Consider the following 21,452-nt stretch of genomic DNA (forward strand, 5'->3'; position numbering starts at 1 on the left):
ATTACACTATGCCAATAGGTTCTGGTTTTTTGAGTGACATGGATAAAACAGAATAACTCCAAAAAGACGGAAAATGAGATATGACCCACTTGAAATACAACTGAAAATTCAAGAAATAATTTTAGGTGGGGTAGTTAAAAGCTAATCTCTTGGGAGTTAAAATTCAGTGAGGAATGGAAAGAATAAAGCAGTCAATCGAAATGTTCTTTTCAGGGTCTATTCTGATTGGTACCAACCAGACCGTTAAAAAAAATGTTGTTTAAGCAATCAACTAGTGAGGTTAAAAAGAAAAAAGTAATAACAGAGATGATGAAGACCAAAAATAAAGCCTGATTTTCCTTCCACATCAATGTAGTTCCAAAGGAACAAAGTTAATGACGAAAAGTATTTAAGTTAGAGAATACTTACATTAGTAACTTGGAGACTATTCAATGGTTTCATAGAACTTAAGAGCTTCACTTATTAGAGCTTAACAAGAATCTACATGTTCCTACTCTGCAAATTTTCTGAGCGGGCGATGTTCACAAAAAGTACATAAATGAACTTGTCAGAAAAAACCTTGCCTTTTCTTACTGCTTCTTCTATTATGCACACAAAAAGCATGTCAGGACAACTCACAGGAAATATCCATTTCCAAATCAAGGCCACATTTGTGTACCTAGGGACCAACCTTCAGCTTACCTTTCTTAGTACAGAGTTCTGATATGCTTAAGCTGAGACATGAAAAATCAAGCTTTAAAAAGTTAAAAGCTAAACAAATTTCTATTAGGATTAGCTTACTGAAGAGGCCAATATAATAATTGCACACACATACATATACAATCATATACACACACACAATCTCACACTAAATGGAAAGAATGTGCAACTTTTTTTTTTTTTTTTTAAGAGAGAGCTGGAGCGCTCATATGCCAGCAGAGCAGGGGGAGGGGCAAAGGGAGAGAGAGAATCTTAGGCAGGATCGATGCCCAGCACAGAGCCTGACACAGGGCTCCCCACAGCTCTTCACAGTGCTCAGGGCTTGATCTCGACCCTGAGATCACCACCTAAGCCAGAAGCAGGAATTGGACACAACTGACTAAGCCACCCAGGAACCTCATGAATATGCAACTTTTTAAAAGAAATGTTTAAAACCAGGTAAGTTCTTTAAAAGACAGGCAGACAGATAAAAAGAACATCTGTATGCATGAATTTTCCATACTTTTTTCCCAAGGCCTTGGGTATAAACATATATAATTACCATAGTGAGTTCTAGAACCTTTAAATAAATACTAACTTAATATTTTTCTTTTTTTTTAACAAAAGAATCTCAGTGACTATGCAACAAAAAAAAATTTTTTTTTAAGTATTACATATATGTTCTTAAGAAGTGTATGAAACGAATTAAAATGCCCAATCCTATTCATGGGCTCATGTTCTAAATTGCTTTAGTTTTTAAACCCACATAAATTAGTATATAAAAATAATTCAATGTTTTATCATCCCTGCTTTTGCTGCTAAAATCATTATATTAAATGTTGAAATGCTTTGGTAGAGAAGCTCTACTTACTCTATGTCAATGAAAGAGCAGAGTCATAAAAATCCAATAGAAAAGGCTTTAACTTTACTGGATACTTCATTTACATTCTATCTCTTGATGGAAGTACCTGTATAATCCAATTTATATCTCCCAAGAAAGCCTGTGGACATTAGGTGCTTCAGGAAAAGTTTGCTGCTTAAAGAACATAGTTACTTACTGCATTTTTAGAATTTCTGCTAAGTGCTTATTCGTTATAAACATATCCCTTTAATGTTACTCTTTTAAAAAGTCTACAACAAATCACTGCAAAAATGATTCTTCAAATAAAAGCAGCTTTCTTCCTTTATCTCACTTTGTATCAATTTTGGAAATTGATGGATGGGGTAGATGGAGTCATTAGCCTAAATCCATCATCCCTTACTCTGGCTTTGCAGCCACACCCTCCTATGCACTTACTGCTTTCTGCCACAGGGAGAGGATTCTTCTGCATCCCAAACCACCCACGCTGGGATTGACCATGTGACTTATCTGGCCAATGTGAAGTAGACAAAACTGACAGCCGGCCAGTGCCTAACCCAAGCTTTAAGAGGCATTGTATGTTAACACTCACCGTCTTGTGCTCCTGTAATGCACTGAGAAGGGAACCCCCAGGTAGATGGAATCCTTTCAGCTGGTTGTAGAAAGGAGACATTCAGAGTCTACTTGAAACAAACCAAAAACCTGTTGCCCAGGCCTAGGTTCAGGCAAGTCAGGCCCAGCCAAGCCCAGTCGCCAATGGCCAAACCACAGCCAAATTGCAGAACTTGAACATGAGTATGTTTGTTGTTCTAAGACACTGAGATTTTGAAATCAGTACAAAACGAAAACCAGTGTCCTGACTCTCAGTATCTTTATATGGCAACTCACGTAACATCAGCTGCATTGAACGAGACCTTCTCGATTGACCTACTCTAAACGAATAGTCATTTTTTTCGAGCTATCTTCCATTTCAGAAAATCAGATTTTTTTTTAAATACAGGAATTTTTTAAGAAAAAGATCATCACAGAAAGACATTTGTTCTATAACTGAAGTGTAATTTCCAGAAATAAACTATAATATATGAAATAAACTGTACTTTAAGACATCCAAGTTGTAATTTTGGAACCTCGGATGTTTCTATAATTTACAAGCAGTCCTCCAAGTGAATTGAACATAAAGCACCTCCTTGAATGTCTGATATACTGTAAAAGTTTTCTGCCTAGTTCTTGTTTTGTTTTGTTTGAGCAGTTTCTGAATAGCTTCTCATCAAAACCTCACGTGTGAACTAACTCATGCTGGGAGAAGCCAGTATGAATTAGCAAAGTCTTTTTTTTTTTTTTTAAAGATTTTATTTATTTATTTGTCAGAGACAGAGGGAAAGAGAGCAAGCGAGCACAGACAGACAAAGAGGCAGGCAGAGGCAGAGGGAGAAGCAGGCTCCCTGCCGAGCAAGGAGCCCCACGTGGGACTCGATCCTAGGACCCTGGGATCATGACCTGAGCCGAAGGCAGCTGCTTAACCAACTGAGCCACCCAGGCGTCCCAAAGTCTTGAAGAAGTTTTTGAGATGTGCAATTTTATTACTTTTGAGGACTAACACTTTCGGGGCCTTCCTGAAACTAGGATGGAATCAATCATCTGTTACTTCTTAGATTAAGAGAGTATATTTTCCTATTCCTACAGGATTTAGAAATCTGTTGTTTTAAAAAATGGGATAGATTTTTGTTTACATGGCTATGTTATTAATTTTTTGTCATAATTTGAGCGAAGATAAAGTATAACCTAACACAAGTTCAGTTATCACACTGTAAAAGTAACACGATTTTCATGGATCAATTCCAAGAATGTCATTGCCCTTTCTGCCACTTCTATGTAATAAAGCAAAGCTATACTGTGAAAACTGTGTGTTAATAAGTGGATAAGGAGGAGTCACTACAGGTAATTCTTATTTTCATTATTACTCACTTAAGCTAGCATCTCGGGATTTAAAAATCACAAAATTTTAGCTTAGACAGAATCTTAAGGCTAGTTCAATAACGCACCAGATATCTGAGTTAACTCCCTCCGGAATGCTTGGTTATACTCTGGACCTCTCCAGTGAAAGGCAGTGTTTCCAAAGTAGTGCGACTGCCGCTGTGTTTCAGTAAATTAATTTGGCATAAGACAGTAACTGGGCCTGTTATAATTTCTACTTTAAAAAAAAATTAATTACATTTAAATGACCTTTTACAGAATACAAATGGGGAGAAAAAGGTACCAAATGAGCATGAATGATGGTTAACACAAGAAACGATAAACCAATTCCAGGCAGTCCCATGGGCAGTGTATACTTGGCGGAACAATGTACCACTGCTTGTGTCTTGAATATTAAGTTATAGTAGCTCTTACTTGGGTCATAGTTTTAAGTGTGTACTGATAAGAGGCCAGCACTTGTAGACAAAATGCATAAGAATATTAAATCAGCACTAGTAGAGGGGCAGCAGTAATGATTTTACAAATACGCTCAAAATAGTCCTTAAGTGGCATATCTTATTCAAAATAGTCAGCACGCACATCAAGAAGCTGACAGTCCTAAAAAAGGCAAAAGAACCAGAACACTCCTAGCAGCCGGAATTGATACTACCCAAATGTTCATCAGTGGAGGAATGAATAAATTCTAATGGCATACTAACAGAAATGAACCATCTGTAACTACATGTAACAGCTTGGAGAATCTCCCAAGCCATGTTAAATAAAAGAAGCCAGACACAAGAGTATATACTGTTTGAGTATATACTTGTGAGCTATCTGTCAAATAAATAAATAATATCTTTTAAAAAAAAAGAGTATATATTGTTTGATTTCGTTCATGTTGCACAGTAAAAAAATAGGCAAATTAATCCATGGTGATTACCCACAGAGGGAGGGGCAGTTGTCAACTTGAAGGGCCTCGACAAAACCACAGGCTGCTGATACAGCTATGTGTTTTGATCTGGTCGCTGGTGACACAAACATGATTGTGAAGCTACACGCTTACAATCTGTGCACTTTTATGTATGTAAGTTACAATTCACAGTTCAATAAAATGTCAAAAAAAGTGTTAGATTTAACTGAGTTATTTATATGTCCAATGTTTTATGTGCAAACCATTTGATTCTTTCTTACCATGTTGGATATAAGAAAAGATAAACCTCTAAAAGTAATTTTGCCTACTTTTAAAGTTAAAATAGGTAACTAATTTAGACTACTTTTTAATATACATCTGTACCAAAATTAAATACAATGTTACTTTAGACGTATTTTTAAAAATGCTTTCTAACACAAATAATTCAGAGAAAATGTCAGTGTCACTAACAATGAGAAAAAAAATTTAAAATAGCCTATATATTATATTAATTTAATTTAAAGTTGGCTTATTATTAAATTGCTGAGAATATACAGAGCTAAATTTTCTTTTATATAAAATCACCTCTGGAGTACCTGGGTGGCTCAGTCAGTTAAGCATTTGCCTTTGGCTAAGGTCATGATCCCAAGGTCCTGGGATTCAGTCCCATATGGACTCGTTGCTCCATGTCTGCTTCTCCCTCTGCCTCTGCCTCTCTCTCCACCCAGGCTCATGCTCTCTTTCTCATGCTCTCTCTCTTTCAAATAAAGTATTTAATAAATATATAAATAATAAAATTACTTCTGTATTATATACCATGTAAAAATTAGGAAAAACAAATTCCCATAGAAATTTGTGAGAGAATATATTATAATGAAAAAAGGTTTTGAGAATTAGAAAAAAAAATGGACACTACCTTAGTAATGGAGAAAAAATATGGTTAGAGCTGTGGATATCTGCTGACAAATTCCAGCCCTGCCACCAGCAAGCTACGTGAACTCAGTCAGATCAGCACTGTCCAACAGAAGCACACTGTGAATTACATTTGTGACTTTTAAATTTCTAGTAGCCACAGTTTAAAAAGAAGTGTATGTGCACTGCAATATACCAATGATATCTAATGCAACACAGCACGTCACCAAAACGTAGTGCCACCAGAACAAAGCAGTGTTCTCCAGAAAAATAGTTCACAGTGCTTTAGTTTTGTGATTTTCTTAAAAATTATTCAGAGCGAGAGCGAGTGCGCGTGAGCAAACAAAAGCAGGGGAGGGAGGACAGGCAGAGGAGACAGAATCTCAGGCTGATTCCACACTGAGAGTAGAGCCTGACCCAGCGTTTGATCTCAGGACTGAGATAATCAGGATCTGAGCAGAAATCAAGAGCCCAATGCTTAACCAACTGAGTCACCCAGGCACCCCAACTATGCTTTAGTTTTAACTTCTGAACTTTTAACTTCTGAACAAATTTTAGTTAAAATTTGGAATTCAGTTTCTCAGTCATACCAGCTGCATTTTAATGCTTCTGCCACCTGTGACCAGGGGCTACCATGTTGGACAGCACAGGTGTCAGTCTTTCCATCTCTTGAAGTTTCACTTTCTTCCTTGATAAACTAAAAAGTTATTATTTAAGATATAGAAATCCCAGGGAGAATTTCTGCCAACTGAAGCCCACATGACCCAATCAAGATGTGTGCCACTCACCATGCAGGAATGCAGACCAGTGTCCAAGAATCTTTGGACTTTTAAAATAAAGTCAGAAATCTGGATGTTTACATAAAATATCTTTCTTTTTTCATGTAGACAACTACCGTGAAATTTTTCAGAGTGCTGTGTGGGCTAAACCAAAACATATCCATATGCTACTCTTTGCAACCTGGGTTCTATAAACATTCCTTCCTGCCCTACTAATCTATGATTTATTTAGCAGTGATTTGACTTCTACATCTGGAAGCTAAAAAGCACAGCTGGAGAATCAGTTGAGTGGTGAGATTCAAAGCCCCCCTGTGAAGTCAAGGTGAAGCTACAGATGCTATCAGGAGGTGACAGCCTTTGGTAAAAGTCAGCAGGATCCCAGTGTGAGCTTAAGCTCTGTCTACAGCCCAAGATTCAGAGGAGTCTAAAAAAGGAATTACTTTATAATTATTATTATTGTTACTACTATTATTATTATTATTATTAAGGTAAGGGATCCCCTAACACTCTAATTTTGGATCAAGGACAATGTACCAGAGATGGTTGGAAAGGGTTCTAATGAAGCCAAGTTTATCACAGTGAGTATCATTCTTCTCACCTTGGGGCCCAGTCCCTATGGAACCTGCTTGGATCCTCCAGGGCATGTAGGATCCAAACCGGAAAAAGGTAAACTGGCCAGACAGCAGAAAGCTGCAGTGATGAAGCAGGAAGCAGCAGGTTGGGCAGACAGTCGTACCTTCTGTGGACAAAAAGGGAAGTAGGGGCAGGGAGTGGAGCTAGACTTTATCAGTTCAGAGGTAAGCATAAGCACTGGGGGTCATATCACCCCCAGGAAGGACCTGACAACCAAGAAACACACAGGCCTAGGCTCCAGGGATAGGAATGCTTGCTTATCATTCAAAGGAACCTACCTGTAGGATATGTAATTAATCAGCACTAATGAAAGCTTTCACATATAGAACAAAGGTATTTTTCAGAGTCCAAGTCTCCAGAGATGGAACAGATCATGGGGGAACCACATGAAGTGGGGCCATAAGTTATCAAGTAACATCTGCTACCATGACCCCATGGGCCTTCACTCAACAACATCCACCTTCTCAGAAGACCTCTGTCCCCAATTTTGTCCTCAAAAACCCTCACACACAAGCAATTAGGGAGTTCCAGGCTTTTGAGCCTTAGCTGCCCATTCTCCTGGGTGGGGCCACACCAATAAACACCTTTCTTCACTGCAGAAGCCCTGAGTCCGTCTGTACGGGCTTGCTGTGTATCAGGTGGACAGACTCTCCTTGGTTCATTTACGGTCACAGGTGGACTCCAAGGAGACCAGCTCTCAAGTCCAGGTGAGTCACCATCTGGGAATATTCTTCACTGCTTGCCAGAATCTAAAAAGGATAAGAGTTCCCTCTGAGGAGGTGAAGTCAGAAACTCTGTTTTGTGAATATTGTTAAAACCTCATTTTATTTCCAGGGTGAGGGGACCTTGGAAACGGAGGATAACTAAGATCCCTGAGTTAGGATTCAAACAATATGAATATCAATCCCAACTGTGTCACTGTCATGCTGTGTGACTTCTGTTTCCTTAAATTTAAAATTGTAATGATATAGCATATTGCTTTTCTCTGTATCTTACCTTCCAGGACCAAATGATACCATGAATATAAATTTGGAAGGTATAAGTTTCTCATGTAATTACAAGGTGTTTTTTTATTATTTACTAAGCAATTACTAGTGGATTCTAGGAATGCAATTTATAAAGTGCCATTTAAGTCCCTAATTAGAAATCTCAAATTTGAAAGGGGTGGAGTGGGTTAGGGCTTTTGGGAAATAGCACTGAGCACTGACTACCCCATTACAAATTCAGCCACTTTCTAGAGGATTCATGGGGTAGAACCAAGGGAGGTCAAATTCCAAGATGGACTTAAAAAGACCTCACAAGAAGGAATTTGCCCTAAGCCATAACCTTTTTTAGGTCACTGATGCTTTGAGAATGTGATAAAAAGCTATGGGTTCCGTCTTGGAAAAAGACACATATATGGAACTGACATATATTTTCAGGAAGTTCATGGACCCCCATGGATCTCAAGTAGAAAATGCCATCCTTAAAGAAGAGAGGGTCACAGATGAGACGCGCAATATGGCCTTAGGAATTAGTTGTTGCTGGGTAGGAGGCAGTTTTGAGAACAGCTGGAGGTCTACAATAAAACAAAGTAGCCTTTCTTTAAAGACTCACCCTCTACTCAAAGTACTGCTACCATGGGACCCTCAGATGAAGACTTCTTGGGGTCTAAAGGAGTCTGATAATCACTCACAAAAGCACCATTCTAGCTAACTGGATTAGGAGCCATTGCTTCCTTAGACAGTTTAACAACACAGTACATCCTTCACCTTAATCCAAATGAATAATAATCAACCGAGAGAGCAAAAGATATATGAGGAAAAAAACTATGCAGCCTATTAAGTCTCCCTAAGAACCACACTGTACATGATAACATTACACTGTAGAACATGTAGAGAATTTTTTTTTTTTAATATTTCGGTTTTGGGGACATAGAACGAAGACTAACGAGGACAGATGGAAGAAAGGCAGGTAGGAACAAGGCCCTTCCCAGCCCCACCACAACTCTAAAAGGAAACCATGCTTAAAAGGATTTTACAACACCCTGGAAGAAGAAATCCACCCTTTCCCATGTGACAGATAAATGATAAAAACCTCATTGGTAACAGGATCCTGGAGGGTTAATCAGATTAAAACAGCCCGACAACAAGCCTATAAAAGCCCCAAGACTGGGATACCTAGGTGGTTCAGTTAAACATCTGCCTTTGGCACGGGTCATGATCCCAATCCACCCCAGCATCAGGCTCCCTGCTCAGTGGAAAGTGGAAAGCCAGCTTCTCCCTCTCTCCCTCTGCCCCTGCTTGTGTTCTCTCACTCATTCTCTCTCAAATAAATAAAATCTTAAAACAACAACAAAAACCTGCTAGACTTAGAAATTCCAGTGGCAACCCTCTTGGGTTCCTTCCCTTTTTGGGAGCATCATACTATCACTCAAACTTAGCTTTGGTGCCCACCACTCTGTCTGGTCTACCTCCTCATTCTTCAAAGTGGCATGACCAAGAACGGTGGGCACTAAAGGAAAAGAAATCCTGTAAAACGACAACGTTTCACAAAGGACTAAATGGTATCCATGTGAATATCACAAAGGAAAAGATGTCCACAGCAACCCAGAGTATTAGTGAGATTCATGGCAGCAATCTGGCACCCACACAGGTAGCAGTGGAGCAGAAGAGAATCACCCTCCTTCACAGAAGGAAGCAATTCACAGAATTTCACAGAAATTCAACAGCAACTTTTCACTGACAAGTTCACTGCCTGATTCTTGAGTGGAATATGGCCTCAAACACATTTTAACAAGATATTCTTTATCCACTTCCCAATCCTATCTCTTATAGAAATTCACTTAGGAAGGTATAACAGAAGTCAAATGGAAAATAGAATTTGGGGCATCTGGCTGGCTCGGTTGCTTAATCGTCTGACTCTTGATCATAGCTCAGGTCTTGATCTCAGGGTTGTGAGAAATACTGATCTCGTATTTCTAATTACTAAAATATGAATAGTGAGGTCATAGTTAAGAAGAGTTAAGAAGAGTGAGGCCATACTATGAATTTGGAATAATAATTGTTTAGAAAACATTTAATGACTTTTTCATAATATTCTCTTATAATCTATTTTTATTAATATCATGAAAGTGTACTCTTTCATTGCAATGTTTTAAACTTGATTTTCAAAGAGACCAATGAACAAGTTGAAATCACCAGGGATGCAATTAATGTTCTTTCTTTAAATCAAAGATATTATCTTTCTAAGACCAGTAAAACTCATTCCCCTCAAAATTTATCTTGTGACCATCAAATAAGGTGTTTACCAAGGACTGCAGTCTATAAAATCAGAAGGAACAATCAGAAGTAAAAATATTATATGAACAAACACCGTGCACTGCATTCCTATGTATTTGCCAAAGAAACACAGTCAACTGTATGAGTGAGAACTTTTCACATATTGCCAATGGATTTTGAAACTCCTCAAGGACATATGCTGTCTGCTGTGGGATTTCCTTTGGCAGCTTACTAGTTGGGTTTATATTTCAGAGAATTACCTGACACTCTTAATTTCAATCCTTAGAGAACAAATGGTTTAAATACCAGATAATTTCTCTCTAAAGTGCCACGATTTCAAATGCCATTTCTTGCTAATATATCTCAAATGAAATAATAAATCACATTAAAATATGTAGTAACGCATTTTATAACAAAAGTATTATGTTGGGTCATCAAAGAAAATAATTCAGAACAGTGCCTGCTACAGAGCAAGTGCAATGAATGTGAGTTTATGACGACCTTGGTAATAATACTGCCAACAATGACAGTAATGACATTATTACCTACCACTTTGTGGTAGGCAGCTACTAAGATGACTCCAATGCCCCCACCTTCTGTTATTCATGCTCTCATAAACCCCTTCCCTTAAGGATCAACTGAACTTAGGGATTCAATTCTAATGAACACAACATGGCAGAAGTGATGGGGTATCACTTTCAAAACTGAGGTTATTAAAATACTTTCACTTTCATCTTAGGTTCTTGCACACTCTCTCTTTAGCTCTCCCTTGGATCTCTTGCCCGGAGGGAAGCCAGCTATCATTTTTTAAGTTCCATGGTAGAACTGTAGAAAATCCTAGGGAAAGGCCCAGATGAGTGAGATTAAAAGCAGATCTTCTGAGGCTGCCAACAAGCACATCAGTGAATTCTGAAGCAGATCATTCAATCCCAGGCAAGTTTTCAGATTAGTACTACCCTGTTCAGCAGCCTGACTACAACATCATGAGAGATCGTGAAAAATAAATCACCCAGCTAAGCCCAGATTCCTTTCTCAAAGTGACTGTAAGATAACATTTGTTGTTTGGGGATAATCTGCTATGCAATAGGATAACCAATACAGATTTTGGAGTAGGGTGCTGCCATCGCAAAAATCTGAAAGGTGAAGGGCTTTGGAACCGTGTAATGGGCCTTCAGAAGAGTGTGAGTCAGGGCACCTGGGTGCCTCAGTTGTTAAGCATCTGCCTTCTGCACAGGTCATGATCCCAGGGTCCTGGGATCGAGCCCTACATCAGGTTCCCTGCTCTGCGAGCCTGCTTCTCCCTCTCCCTCTGCCTGCTGCTCCCTCTGCTGTGCTGTCAAATAAATAAATAATATCTTTAAAAAAAGAAGAAGAAGAAGAGTGTGAGTCAATGTGCAAAGCGCCTGAAACATATTGTTCACAGAGTTTTGGACTTCGAAGAGATTGCTAGGAAGGGCATAAATAAAAATGAGGAAATTTTTTTGGAAACTGGAAATTATGTAGTGGCAAAATGTTTAACAATACCCACATTTATGTACAGTTACATGACCTGCAGTCACTTGGAGTTACATGAGAAGTTAAAAAAAAAAAAAAAAAAGTGCTGAATGAACTGGGTAATTCAGCTGAGATCTTCCAGCAAAGTGCTGAAGATGCTACCTGGTTTCTTCCTGCTGATTATAGTAAACTGTGAGAAGATAAACTGAGGGAAGGACTGCTAAACAAAAAGGAGGAAGGACTTGATAGTTTTGAAAATTCTCAGCGTCTCTAGACAGCAAACAATGCTAAGTTAGGAAACAGCTTCCATGCAAAGATCAATTCCAGAAAATTATCAGAGAGTGCTCAGTCTAAAGATGAGACAAAAGATGTTGTTCAGAAATCCTTGTTAAGACCTTATAAATGTTGCCCACTCCCCCCCTTTTATTGAGAGAGAGAACACACACATGTGCAAGCGGGGTTGGAAGGAGGGACAAAGGGAGAGAGAGAATTCCAAGCAGACTCCACACCCAGCAGGGAGCCTGACACAGGGCTTGATTTCAGTACCCTGAGATCAGGACCTACGTGAAATTAAGAGTCAGAGGTATAACCAACTGACCCACCCAGGGGTCCCCAAAATATGGCCTCTTAAAGAGCTATTCAGTCAGACCATAGGTCTCCTAAAAACATAAGGGTATGACACAGAGATCCTATCAAAAGGCTTTTGGAAAGTGAAAGGTCACTCCCTATCCCTTATCTCAGCAGAAGCCCCAGTCAGAGAAGAATTTATCTCCGAGAAATATGTGGGTGTGCTTTTTGTCTAATAGACTAAATCCCCAAGTTTCACAGGAGACTGACAAAAGTTTTGAGAGGATTTTATGAGCAGAAACCCTTCCAGTTTAGAAAATGAAAGGACCAGAGACTGTAATAAATGAAAAAAGGCCATACATACCCCTAATTCTATTATCAGGAAGCCGGCTGAGAAAACTCAGCTGCAAAACACATGCTACCTTTCATGAAAAAAGGAAAAATGACTCAGAGAGTGGAGCCAATAGCCCAAGGAGAAGAATCAAGAGACATGGGAGAATTATCCCCAGGTCTGGAAACCTAGTCAAGGAATTTCTGCCTAGCTGGATTTCAGAACAGCTATGGACCAGTGACTCCTACATACTATGTATTTTACCCTTTTTTGAACAAGAACATGTAGGTATCTTATGTCGGCTTCATTGCTGTACATTGGTTGTTTTGAGGTCAGTATCTTGACTCTAGTTTCACAGATGACAAGGAACTATACTTGAGGAACTATACCCAAGAAGCCTCACCCACACCCCGATCAAACTTAGATGACTTCTGGATTTAGAGCTGATGCTCACCTACATAGTGAAGACAAGCTATTTTTCATCTTCTCATGAAAGCGATGCTTGACATCAGTGCAAATTAACATGTTTTATAGCATCAAACCTTTAAAAAAGGATATGAAATCCTTTTTAAAATCAATGTGTGTTAATAGATTGAGAGATTATAGATTAAATCTCACTAATGTAAAACTTAATAAACTATCCTACACTAACCAAGTTAAGTAAATTAGTAATTAACAGCTGCCCAATTTTAATCTGCTCACAGTATCTATTATACAACATCATCACTATTATTGAGATCATACAAGCAATGTCAAAGCTCTCTTAAAATATCCTGATTTCAGAATTTTTGTTGTTGTTTATAACAAAAATTACACTTAAAGAAGGGGTTTAAATGATACGTGAAATGGGAAATGTTCGACTCTTCTAAAATGATTATATATTTTTCTTAAATGCACTCTCAACAGAAAGGAAACTGTCATTCAAATGTGATACCTTATCTTTCAGAATGACAGCCCATCTTTTACTTTTCTATTCACAATCTATCATAGTGTGACATTTTATATATGAAAAAATAGTTAAGGCAATATTTTTTTAAATGTCATACTATTTTAAAGAGCAATTTATTTCATGCCTACATCCCTCCAGGCTAAAGCCTATTTAGTGAGGTTTATTAGTGAAGGGCAATGACTGGCATGTCCCCTGAATAAGCACTCACTGGCCAATAAAAACAAGAACACAAATATGCCATTCAAAAATACAAAGCATTGTTTAAAAATAGCAATAGTTTCTGCTGGAACTGAGAAGAGGGTGCTGATCTCCAGGGACAGCAGAGCACAGTAGAGGAATGCTATGTTGTATTGGAAGTCAGGATATGTGGACTTGAGATACATGGTAAATGATTCCGCTTCAGGACTGTTTCTTCAACTGTAAAATTCATTGTCTGTAGCAGATTCAATCAGTTAATGCATTCATGAACTACAGACATGCAGGTACTCACACTTGAACTGTACAGGTACTGTGAGTTGCCAAATTTCTTTTTTTTCCCTAAAATAAACTTCTAAAAAACCTCTGTACACTACTACCTTGTAAATGGAAAATGTAACTTACATGGTATTCATGGATATAGTGACTGTTAGTTTCAAATGCAATAAACAACAATGATTAAATTCTAACTGTCAAACTGTTGGTTGCCCTTATTCAGTTCTCTGCGAGAAAACAAATGAGTAACTATAGCTAAGAGAGAGATTCTAACATCAAACTGAGAGTTTCTACTTGTCAAGAAAACTCTGGAAGTGAATTCAAAAGGGCTTAAGGTTCTTATTAGATATGATTCAATGTTATTTAATGCAGCATCTACGTACCACCTAAAATCAACTCCGTATCAACCAAAATTACCTTTTTTAACAGCAGCAAATGTCTTACACACTGGACATGCCTCATCAAATAATCACCCTGTTACTTATGATTCTAAATTTTATCTTGACTCTTCATACAATCCACCTAACCTACTTTCTCAGAACCGTCAATATTGTCCTGAGACACGCTAAAATAATTTTGAGGGCAATGGAGTGCTGTGGAAAGAACACAGCTGGGAAGTTACTTTAGGGTTCTAAGCTCGGTTTCATTAGATCTGACCTTGACATTAGCAAGTTAATTAACCCCTCTGAGTCTCAGATCTTTCACTCACATTAACAAGCTTATGTCACTGTTAGAAGAAAAAAATGCACGTAACGTGCTTAACAGGGTCCCTGAACCTGGCAGACATTCAACAAATGTTATGTATTTAAAATAATTTAGTTTCTTCAAATAAATTTTCAAAATTCTATCAAAATACATTCACTAACAGTGGCTTGAAAGGAAAAACAGCTTGCCACTATTCTCTTATAATAAAGTATTATATATAACTTTTACTTCCAAAGCTACAAACTCCACAAAGCACTGACTGGCAAAAGTAGCAAAAACATTTTGTCGTCAATAACAAAATAGAAACACTTATTTGTCAAAATGAAAAACAGCAACTCTTAGTTGATACCACTTAAGTGTATGCAGGCCTTTTCTTTCTTTTAAAAAAAAATAGAAAGAAAGAAAAGAAAGGGTCAATACAGTAGAAAAGACAGAGTGAGAATGTCTTAGATGAAAGTTTCAGCCAAGTTAGGGACTTAGCTCTGAAAAGAGTCACATTTAGGCCACAACTAATAACACTAGTACCTTCTAGATGCAGTAAACAGTGAGCAAAATAAAAAGCAGCCCAATGCTAACCCAAAAATCCTGGTCACTTAATAAATGCAGTAATGTGTTCCAAGATCCATGCTTGTCATTTTGGGTGTATTATTTATAATCTACACAAGTGTGCAAAATAGACATTGTTATCCCCAGTTCAACATAAAGAAACTCAAGCCCGGAGGTATTACTTGCCTGTTCAAGGTCTCCACCCGTGAACACCAGAGCTGTATTCAAACAGTATTTGATGCCAAAACCAATCTCCCTTCGCTAGTCCCTGTTTCTCTTTTTTGAGACATAAACATGTGAGCAAGTATATTCCTCAATGTTGTGAAAAGTCATAAAATGGTAGCAGTCCCCTGTTCCTCTCTTCCCTCTTTTAGTTTCTCTCCAACCTGTTGCATATCAGTTCTCCAACTCCAAGTCACCCATTCCTTAAGTCCCTGAAACCTGTCGGGTGCCCCAGCCCTATAAGAAACTCTCCTTAGAAAGGCAGAAGATAATAAAGTCAAAGTAAAGCTTCCAATTTATCTGGGACTTAAACCAAAGGCTCACAAATAATGAGAAATTCTCTTATATGATCAACCAATATGGGCACATTCCAATTTACTGGAATGACTAAGGGAGACACAATATGTAGAATCATACAAATATGTGCAAATCATATATATTTAACAGAATGCTTAAATGAGTCAGATTTTCACAAAGTACCTAGAAGCTTTTATCTTTTATTCAAGGAATGCATTTTAGGGCAAGGGATTTATATACAAATAAAACTATCGAACTTAAATTCTGTTCTGTTTTTTAAATGAAAGTGTTCATCTAATGAACCGTATCTCATTGATGTCTATAAGGCCTAATTTTGCACTTGAAAATGAGAATACCTAATACCACACACAGCCATTGCTCATGGATCTAAAATCACTGAGTTCTGTGAACTCACTGAGTTCTGTGTACTCTGTTGTACAGTCCAAAATGTAAGCCTTATACTTCTAAGCACTGTATGCCAGCTAACATGTTTCATCCTCATGACAACCTATTATAAGCATTATTATTCTGATTATAACCTACGATAAAAGTGGGTCCCAGAGAAGTGACTTGCCCAAGATCATACAGCTGGTTTTAAAAAAAAAAAAAAGACAGAAAGCCTTGAAACCTAAGTGCTCTGACTCCTCAGCCTGGATCCACCGCATTTCCCCGCCCACTGTACGAAGTACATTCATAAGCAGACAGAAAACTCTATACCACAGAGGTATAGACCTACTCTCTACTGAGCACTGACTATATGCCAGGCACCAGGCGCTGGAGATGAAAGAAAGCCTGGCCCTGAGCTGAAGGAGACTTTTATTCTTTTTTAAGCAGATTCAGGGGAGGCTGAAAACAAAGAAGCCACCAGTTCCAATGTGATATGTTCATGCTCAGGCTAGTGTGCCATCCTGTGTTAGGAAAACACAATGTAAGGGCCAACTAACTTAAATAACAGTATGAGCCTTAGAAGCAACAAACTTTTTAAAAAAAATTTTTAAGAGAACATAAGCTTATGGGCAGGGGGAGGGGCAAAAGGAGAAACAGATTCCCTGCGGAGCAAAGAGCTCAAAGCCAAAGGGGTAATCTTATCCCAGGATCCTGGGATCATGACCTGAGCCAAAGGCAGATGCTTAACCCACTGAACCACCCAGGGCCCCCCACCTTTTTTTTTTTTTTTTTACTTTAAATAGTTCTAGGATATTGATCTGGAACAGGAGCACAGGAAACATTAAATAAACCTTTTCTTAATGGTTTCTGGCCATCACTGGGAAGACGAAAAGCACTGCAAAAATGTTTCAGAAATGAGGGGCTATTCGCCCCTACTTTTAAAAAATGTAAATAGTTCCATCTCTATTCCAGATCCTGTTACACAAGGTTATTGCCTACCACTAGGAGATACACCCTCTTCTTATCTGGTATGACAAAGAGAGTTAATCAGTAACCCTACTTTAATTTTTTAAGTTTAAATTGTCACTGAAGGTCCCTTCTCTGGAGGAAAGTATCTGGATTTATGTCCATTTACCCATTTCATTTGATGTCCAATCAGGTAAAATAAAAGGAGGTAGCTAATTATAAAAACAAATCTTGTCAATTTTAAAACGTTTACCCATAATAAACGTGGGAAGAGAAAGTTGTGAAATACCTTACCTCACACAGGGACCATGATGATAGTAACAAATCATCTTTAAGGAGCAGTACCTACTATGTGCCAGGGATGTGCTAGGAGCTTCTACACATTCATTATTTTACCCTCCCGTTATCCCTGTGAAATAGATCATTCTAATCTCCATCTTAAAAAGAAGAAAAATGAGGGCCAAGTTCACACAGAAAGTTGCAGGGCTAGAATTTGAATCACATGCTAGGGGAAAGGCAACAACAAAACCCTCAGATGTCTTTGCAGCCAAGTAAAGTAAATGTGTCAAGTGGCTCAGTTTTAAGATTACAGGGTTGCACTTTTCAACCTTGGCTGCATGTTGTAATCACCTGGGGAGGGCACCATGTGGGTTTCACCCCCCCAGATGGTGACTAATTTGGTTTGGGAGCTGCCCACTGATTCTAATGGGCAGTGGGAGCTAAGAAACACTGTGTATGACACAAGGAGTGGGGTATGGCCCACCTGAAAGCAGTTTTTAAAAAATTTAAGAGATTAAGAAACACTGTGCTGGTCAAAGATTGTAACTACTGACTCTGCCACCAATATATAACCTCTGCCCCACTGCTCAGTGTAATTTCCATGTGGCAGAAGTGGGAGATAGAGAAGTAAACAGATATATTGCCTGGCAGACATAGACATTTGTTTTTCCTGGAAAGGGGGCTGCTTAGTCTTGGAACTTTCCCCAGGTCACCCCTCACTATCTCCTATTTATGGCACAGGTCTACTGCAAAAGGCACTTGGAGTTAGACATAACCTACTTTCAAAATAATCTCTGGAGTACAACCCATCCTTAAACTGAAGTTGACCTAAAAATGCTCACTTAACAAATGTATACCTTCAGATTACAGGGCCAAAATGTAAACATTTCAAGAGTCACATGTATTTTTTTTTCTAAAGAAGGCCACTCATAATTAACTCTGATTTTAATCCAAGCCAGGTCAAGAGATCTCACTTAACTAAACAAGTCCTAAGAATGGAGAGCCTAATGCCTTCAAAACAAATCTATGCAGGTGGTACAACACAGTGCTGCTGAGTAAAATGTCATTTGTCATTGGAAAGGGAAGCAAAAGCAGCATACTGTCAGAAAAATCCTCATTAAATGGCATGCAGATGTGAAATCCAAAATAAATGCTACAGAAGTCAATCATCAATCCATTAAAAAATAAGAAGAAACTGCAGCCTGCTTAGGAAATAATTCTTCATGCATAACCATGTTATAATTGTTGCAGCACCACAACTCAAGAGGAAATGGCAAAATACTTTAAGAAACTGACATTAAGGCCTTGAACTAGCAACCACTTGAACTAGCTACATTTTTTCATCTGCAACAAAACAAATGTTGAAGATTTTAAAGGCCTTGTATTGTCACTTACCACCACTCTCCCCCCACCATCACCACCAAAAGGCGGCAAACCAAAGGAGAAAAGAAATTGAGATTGATTTTCAAAATGAAATACCACAAATATTGGAACACTGGGAAAAAATTAAATTTGAAAGAAAGAAAGAAAGCATACTGCAAATACAGGCGGTGACTCAGAAATCAGGGCCTCAGTCAAACAGTTCCAACATTGGCTGCTGAGACAGAAGCTCTTCTTGGGCAAAATATTTTGTTACTTTGTTTTGTTTTGTTTCAAAAAGCAGAGACAGGAAAGGGAAACCTGAGAAAGCAGACAATAGCCTGCAGGATTTATTTTCTCACCACAGTTCAGGATAACAGCTCATTTGTTGAGTGAATAAATATATATTGATTCCCTCATGAGTGTCAGGCACTGTGCAGTGCTGAGGATGTATTGGTAAACTTGACAGTGTCTGTTTGCATGCCTCCCCTAAACTAAGACACTAAGGCACCAACCTCACATAATCCACCATACATGCCCCTTCTAGCCACATGTGTGAAAATCCAGTCCTGCCCTTGCAGTATTAGATGACAAAATTTTCCTTTTGTCTAACTGTACTGAACTTCATAGGGAAACCACTAATGCCTTCTACGTAAATAGATAAATACATAAATATCCAGAATTTGAATAACAACGATAAGCCATGGGTAAATTTCAACAAGTTTAAAGAAAAATGTTCTTAACCCAGGTCTGTATCAAAACAGGTTTTCCTTTAGAAATAAACCCAGTTCACATATTTTCACTGCCTGTGGCTATGCAGCTTCAGTAAGCTAAAAATACTTCCCTTTCTTCTAAGTTGGGAAGAGAAAATAAGACCAAGCAATCAGCAGCATGTCATTTTCTCTCTTTTTTTTTTTTTTTTTTTTTTTACTAGAAAACACTCAAAATAGCTGAAGCAACGAAAAGGCATCTGTTTTCTATTTGTATACACATACACTGACACAAACATCCATCCAGCTTGTATCTTCCCAGTAATATGAAATAAGCTATATTTGCATTATCAGCAAAGACTGTCAACATTTCACTACTCACAGCTTTCTAGTATTATTTTTTTATTTTTGGTTGGGGAGAGGACTGCATGAGTGTTGAAAACTAGACACAAGTAAAAGCTTTCAAAAATATGTATAGGGTGACTATGCTCTTAAGACCACACGGTGCTTACTTTGCAGTCATGCATCATTTATGTTTCTGAAATTTACATTAAACGAGATTCTAAAATAGAAGGATAGGAACTTTAAATCTTTCTGCAGGCCTGGCTCAAGTTGTGTTCACTGTATCTGATAGAATGAAAAACTGTGTTTCTTCTCTTGGGCTTCCCAAGGCTGACTGTAAAGTACACAACACACACACACTCCCACCTCTATGACAAACTAAAAGTTACTCAGGAAGATAGACTTTTTTTTGTACCCCCCCCCAAAAAAAAAACAAACCATACCAGCAGGATGGTGAACAGTAGCAGTGTGGACTTTCCCAACACTCCCAACATCGTTAAAGTCATCCTATTAAGTTAACAGAAACTAATGGGTCATTAGTTTGGGCAGCTAGGTCACGGCTAAATTTCTCTTGGGGGAAAAAAAAACCCAGCAAGGTTTAAGAAATCACTGCCAAACTCTCCATTTCTTATGTTACTGACAAAGTCAACTGCACAGCGAATACACAGCAACCGAGACCATGCCCTCCGAGATGGGTTGGCAGAAACCGAGGAAGGGCTACTGTTCGGCCCGCGCAGACTGGAGCTGGGCCACTGACAAGTGCTGGGGTAAAAGGCTCAGTGCGCGCCGGCCCATCCAACGCCCCGCGGGACCCGCGGCCGGTGCCACCAATTTCAAACGTAACCGCCGGAGGAAGTGGGAGGTGGAGATGTCATCTTCCTTGACACTTCGGGGACCCGGCGGCCCAGCAGGGCTCGCCTCTGATGTCCGCGATGGTCAGAGGTGGCACCCGATGCGCTAACGTTTCACCAAAGCCACTTTTCCAGTCGGGGCGGCAGGCGCGGGGCGAAGTTGGCCACCGGCCGCGCGCGTCCCGTTAACCGTACCTTGTAACTGGGCGGAAAGGGACTCCTGGTGCTGCTGGTACTTGAGCGCCACCGCCTCGGCTTTCCGCAGCTGCGTTTGCAGCTCGTAGTAGAGCATCGCGCCGTAGAGAAAGCCGAACACCACGGTCAGCAGCAGCAGCGTCTGGAAAATCCGCTTTTGCTTTCGGGAGCACATCCCGTTTCCCATAGTCCCGCCTGGACCCCGCGCCGCGGCCGCCCCCGCCGCCGCCGTCCCTTCCTCCCCTCCGCCGGAGCGAGCGCCTCAGCAGCGGCCGCCGCAAGAGGTGGCCGGACGCAGCATGAGGAGGAGACGCGAGACACAAAAGCGGGGCCCGAGGGGAAGTGGCGCCCGCTCAGCCCCCGCGCGCCGCGGGGCGCGCAGCCATCGACGCCGCCTGGGCAGCGGCAGGCAAACTTTTGCGAGGCTGGCTCTCCGCGAGTGCCCGGACCCGGGAGGGGGCCCTCCGCATACTTCCGAGCGGGCTGTGCCCGCGCCGGTCCCCAGACGCCGTCTGCCTCTTTTCCTCCTCCCCACTTTTTGGCTCGGCTGCCCCCGGCGGCGCTCGGAGTCCCGCCCCGGCCGCTCCCCGCCCCCTCGCGGCGGCTCCCACTGCGCGACTTTGTTGCCACCAAAAGGAGGGGGTGCGCGCCCAACAAAGAGACCCGACTCCAGGCGGCGCCTCCGCGCGCGGCCGGCCGGGGTAGTGGATGGGCGGGGACCGGCTGGCCCGGCCGGGTGTGGGGGACGGCGGGCCGGTGTCACTGACGGGGCTGCCGAACCTCGGCCGCCGCCGCCT

The 21,452-nt window shown here is 40.0% G+C and overlaps 1 protein-coding gene across 4 annotated transcripts in view; it reads right to left on the reverse strand.

Moving 5' to 3' along the window:
- The window catches only part of GOLIM4 (golgi integral membrane protein 4), a 79,591-nt gene extending 58,686 nt beyond the window's left edge, over positions 1-20,905 (reverse strand). For all 4 annotated transcript variants that reach the window (XM_044251738.1, XM_044251737.1, XM_044251736.1 and 1 more), the window contains exon 1: positions 20,656-20,905. In XM_044251738.1, coding sequence (XP_044107673.1) covers positions 20,656-20,842 — 187 coding nt within the window. In that variant the 5' untranslated portion in view covers positions 20,843-20,905. The remainder of the gene's footprint in view (positions 1-20,655) is intronic.
- Between the last annotated feature and the right edge of the window lie 547 nt (positions 20,906-21,452).

Source organism: Neovison vison, chromosome 6 (genome assembly GCF_020171115.1).
Source record: "Neovison vison isolate M4711 chromosome 6, ASM_NN_V1, whole genome shotgun sequence".
NCBI lineage: Eukaryota > Metazoa > Chordata > Mammalia > Carnivora > Mustelidae > Neogale > Neogale vison.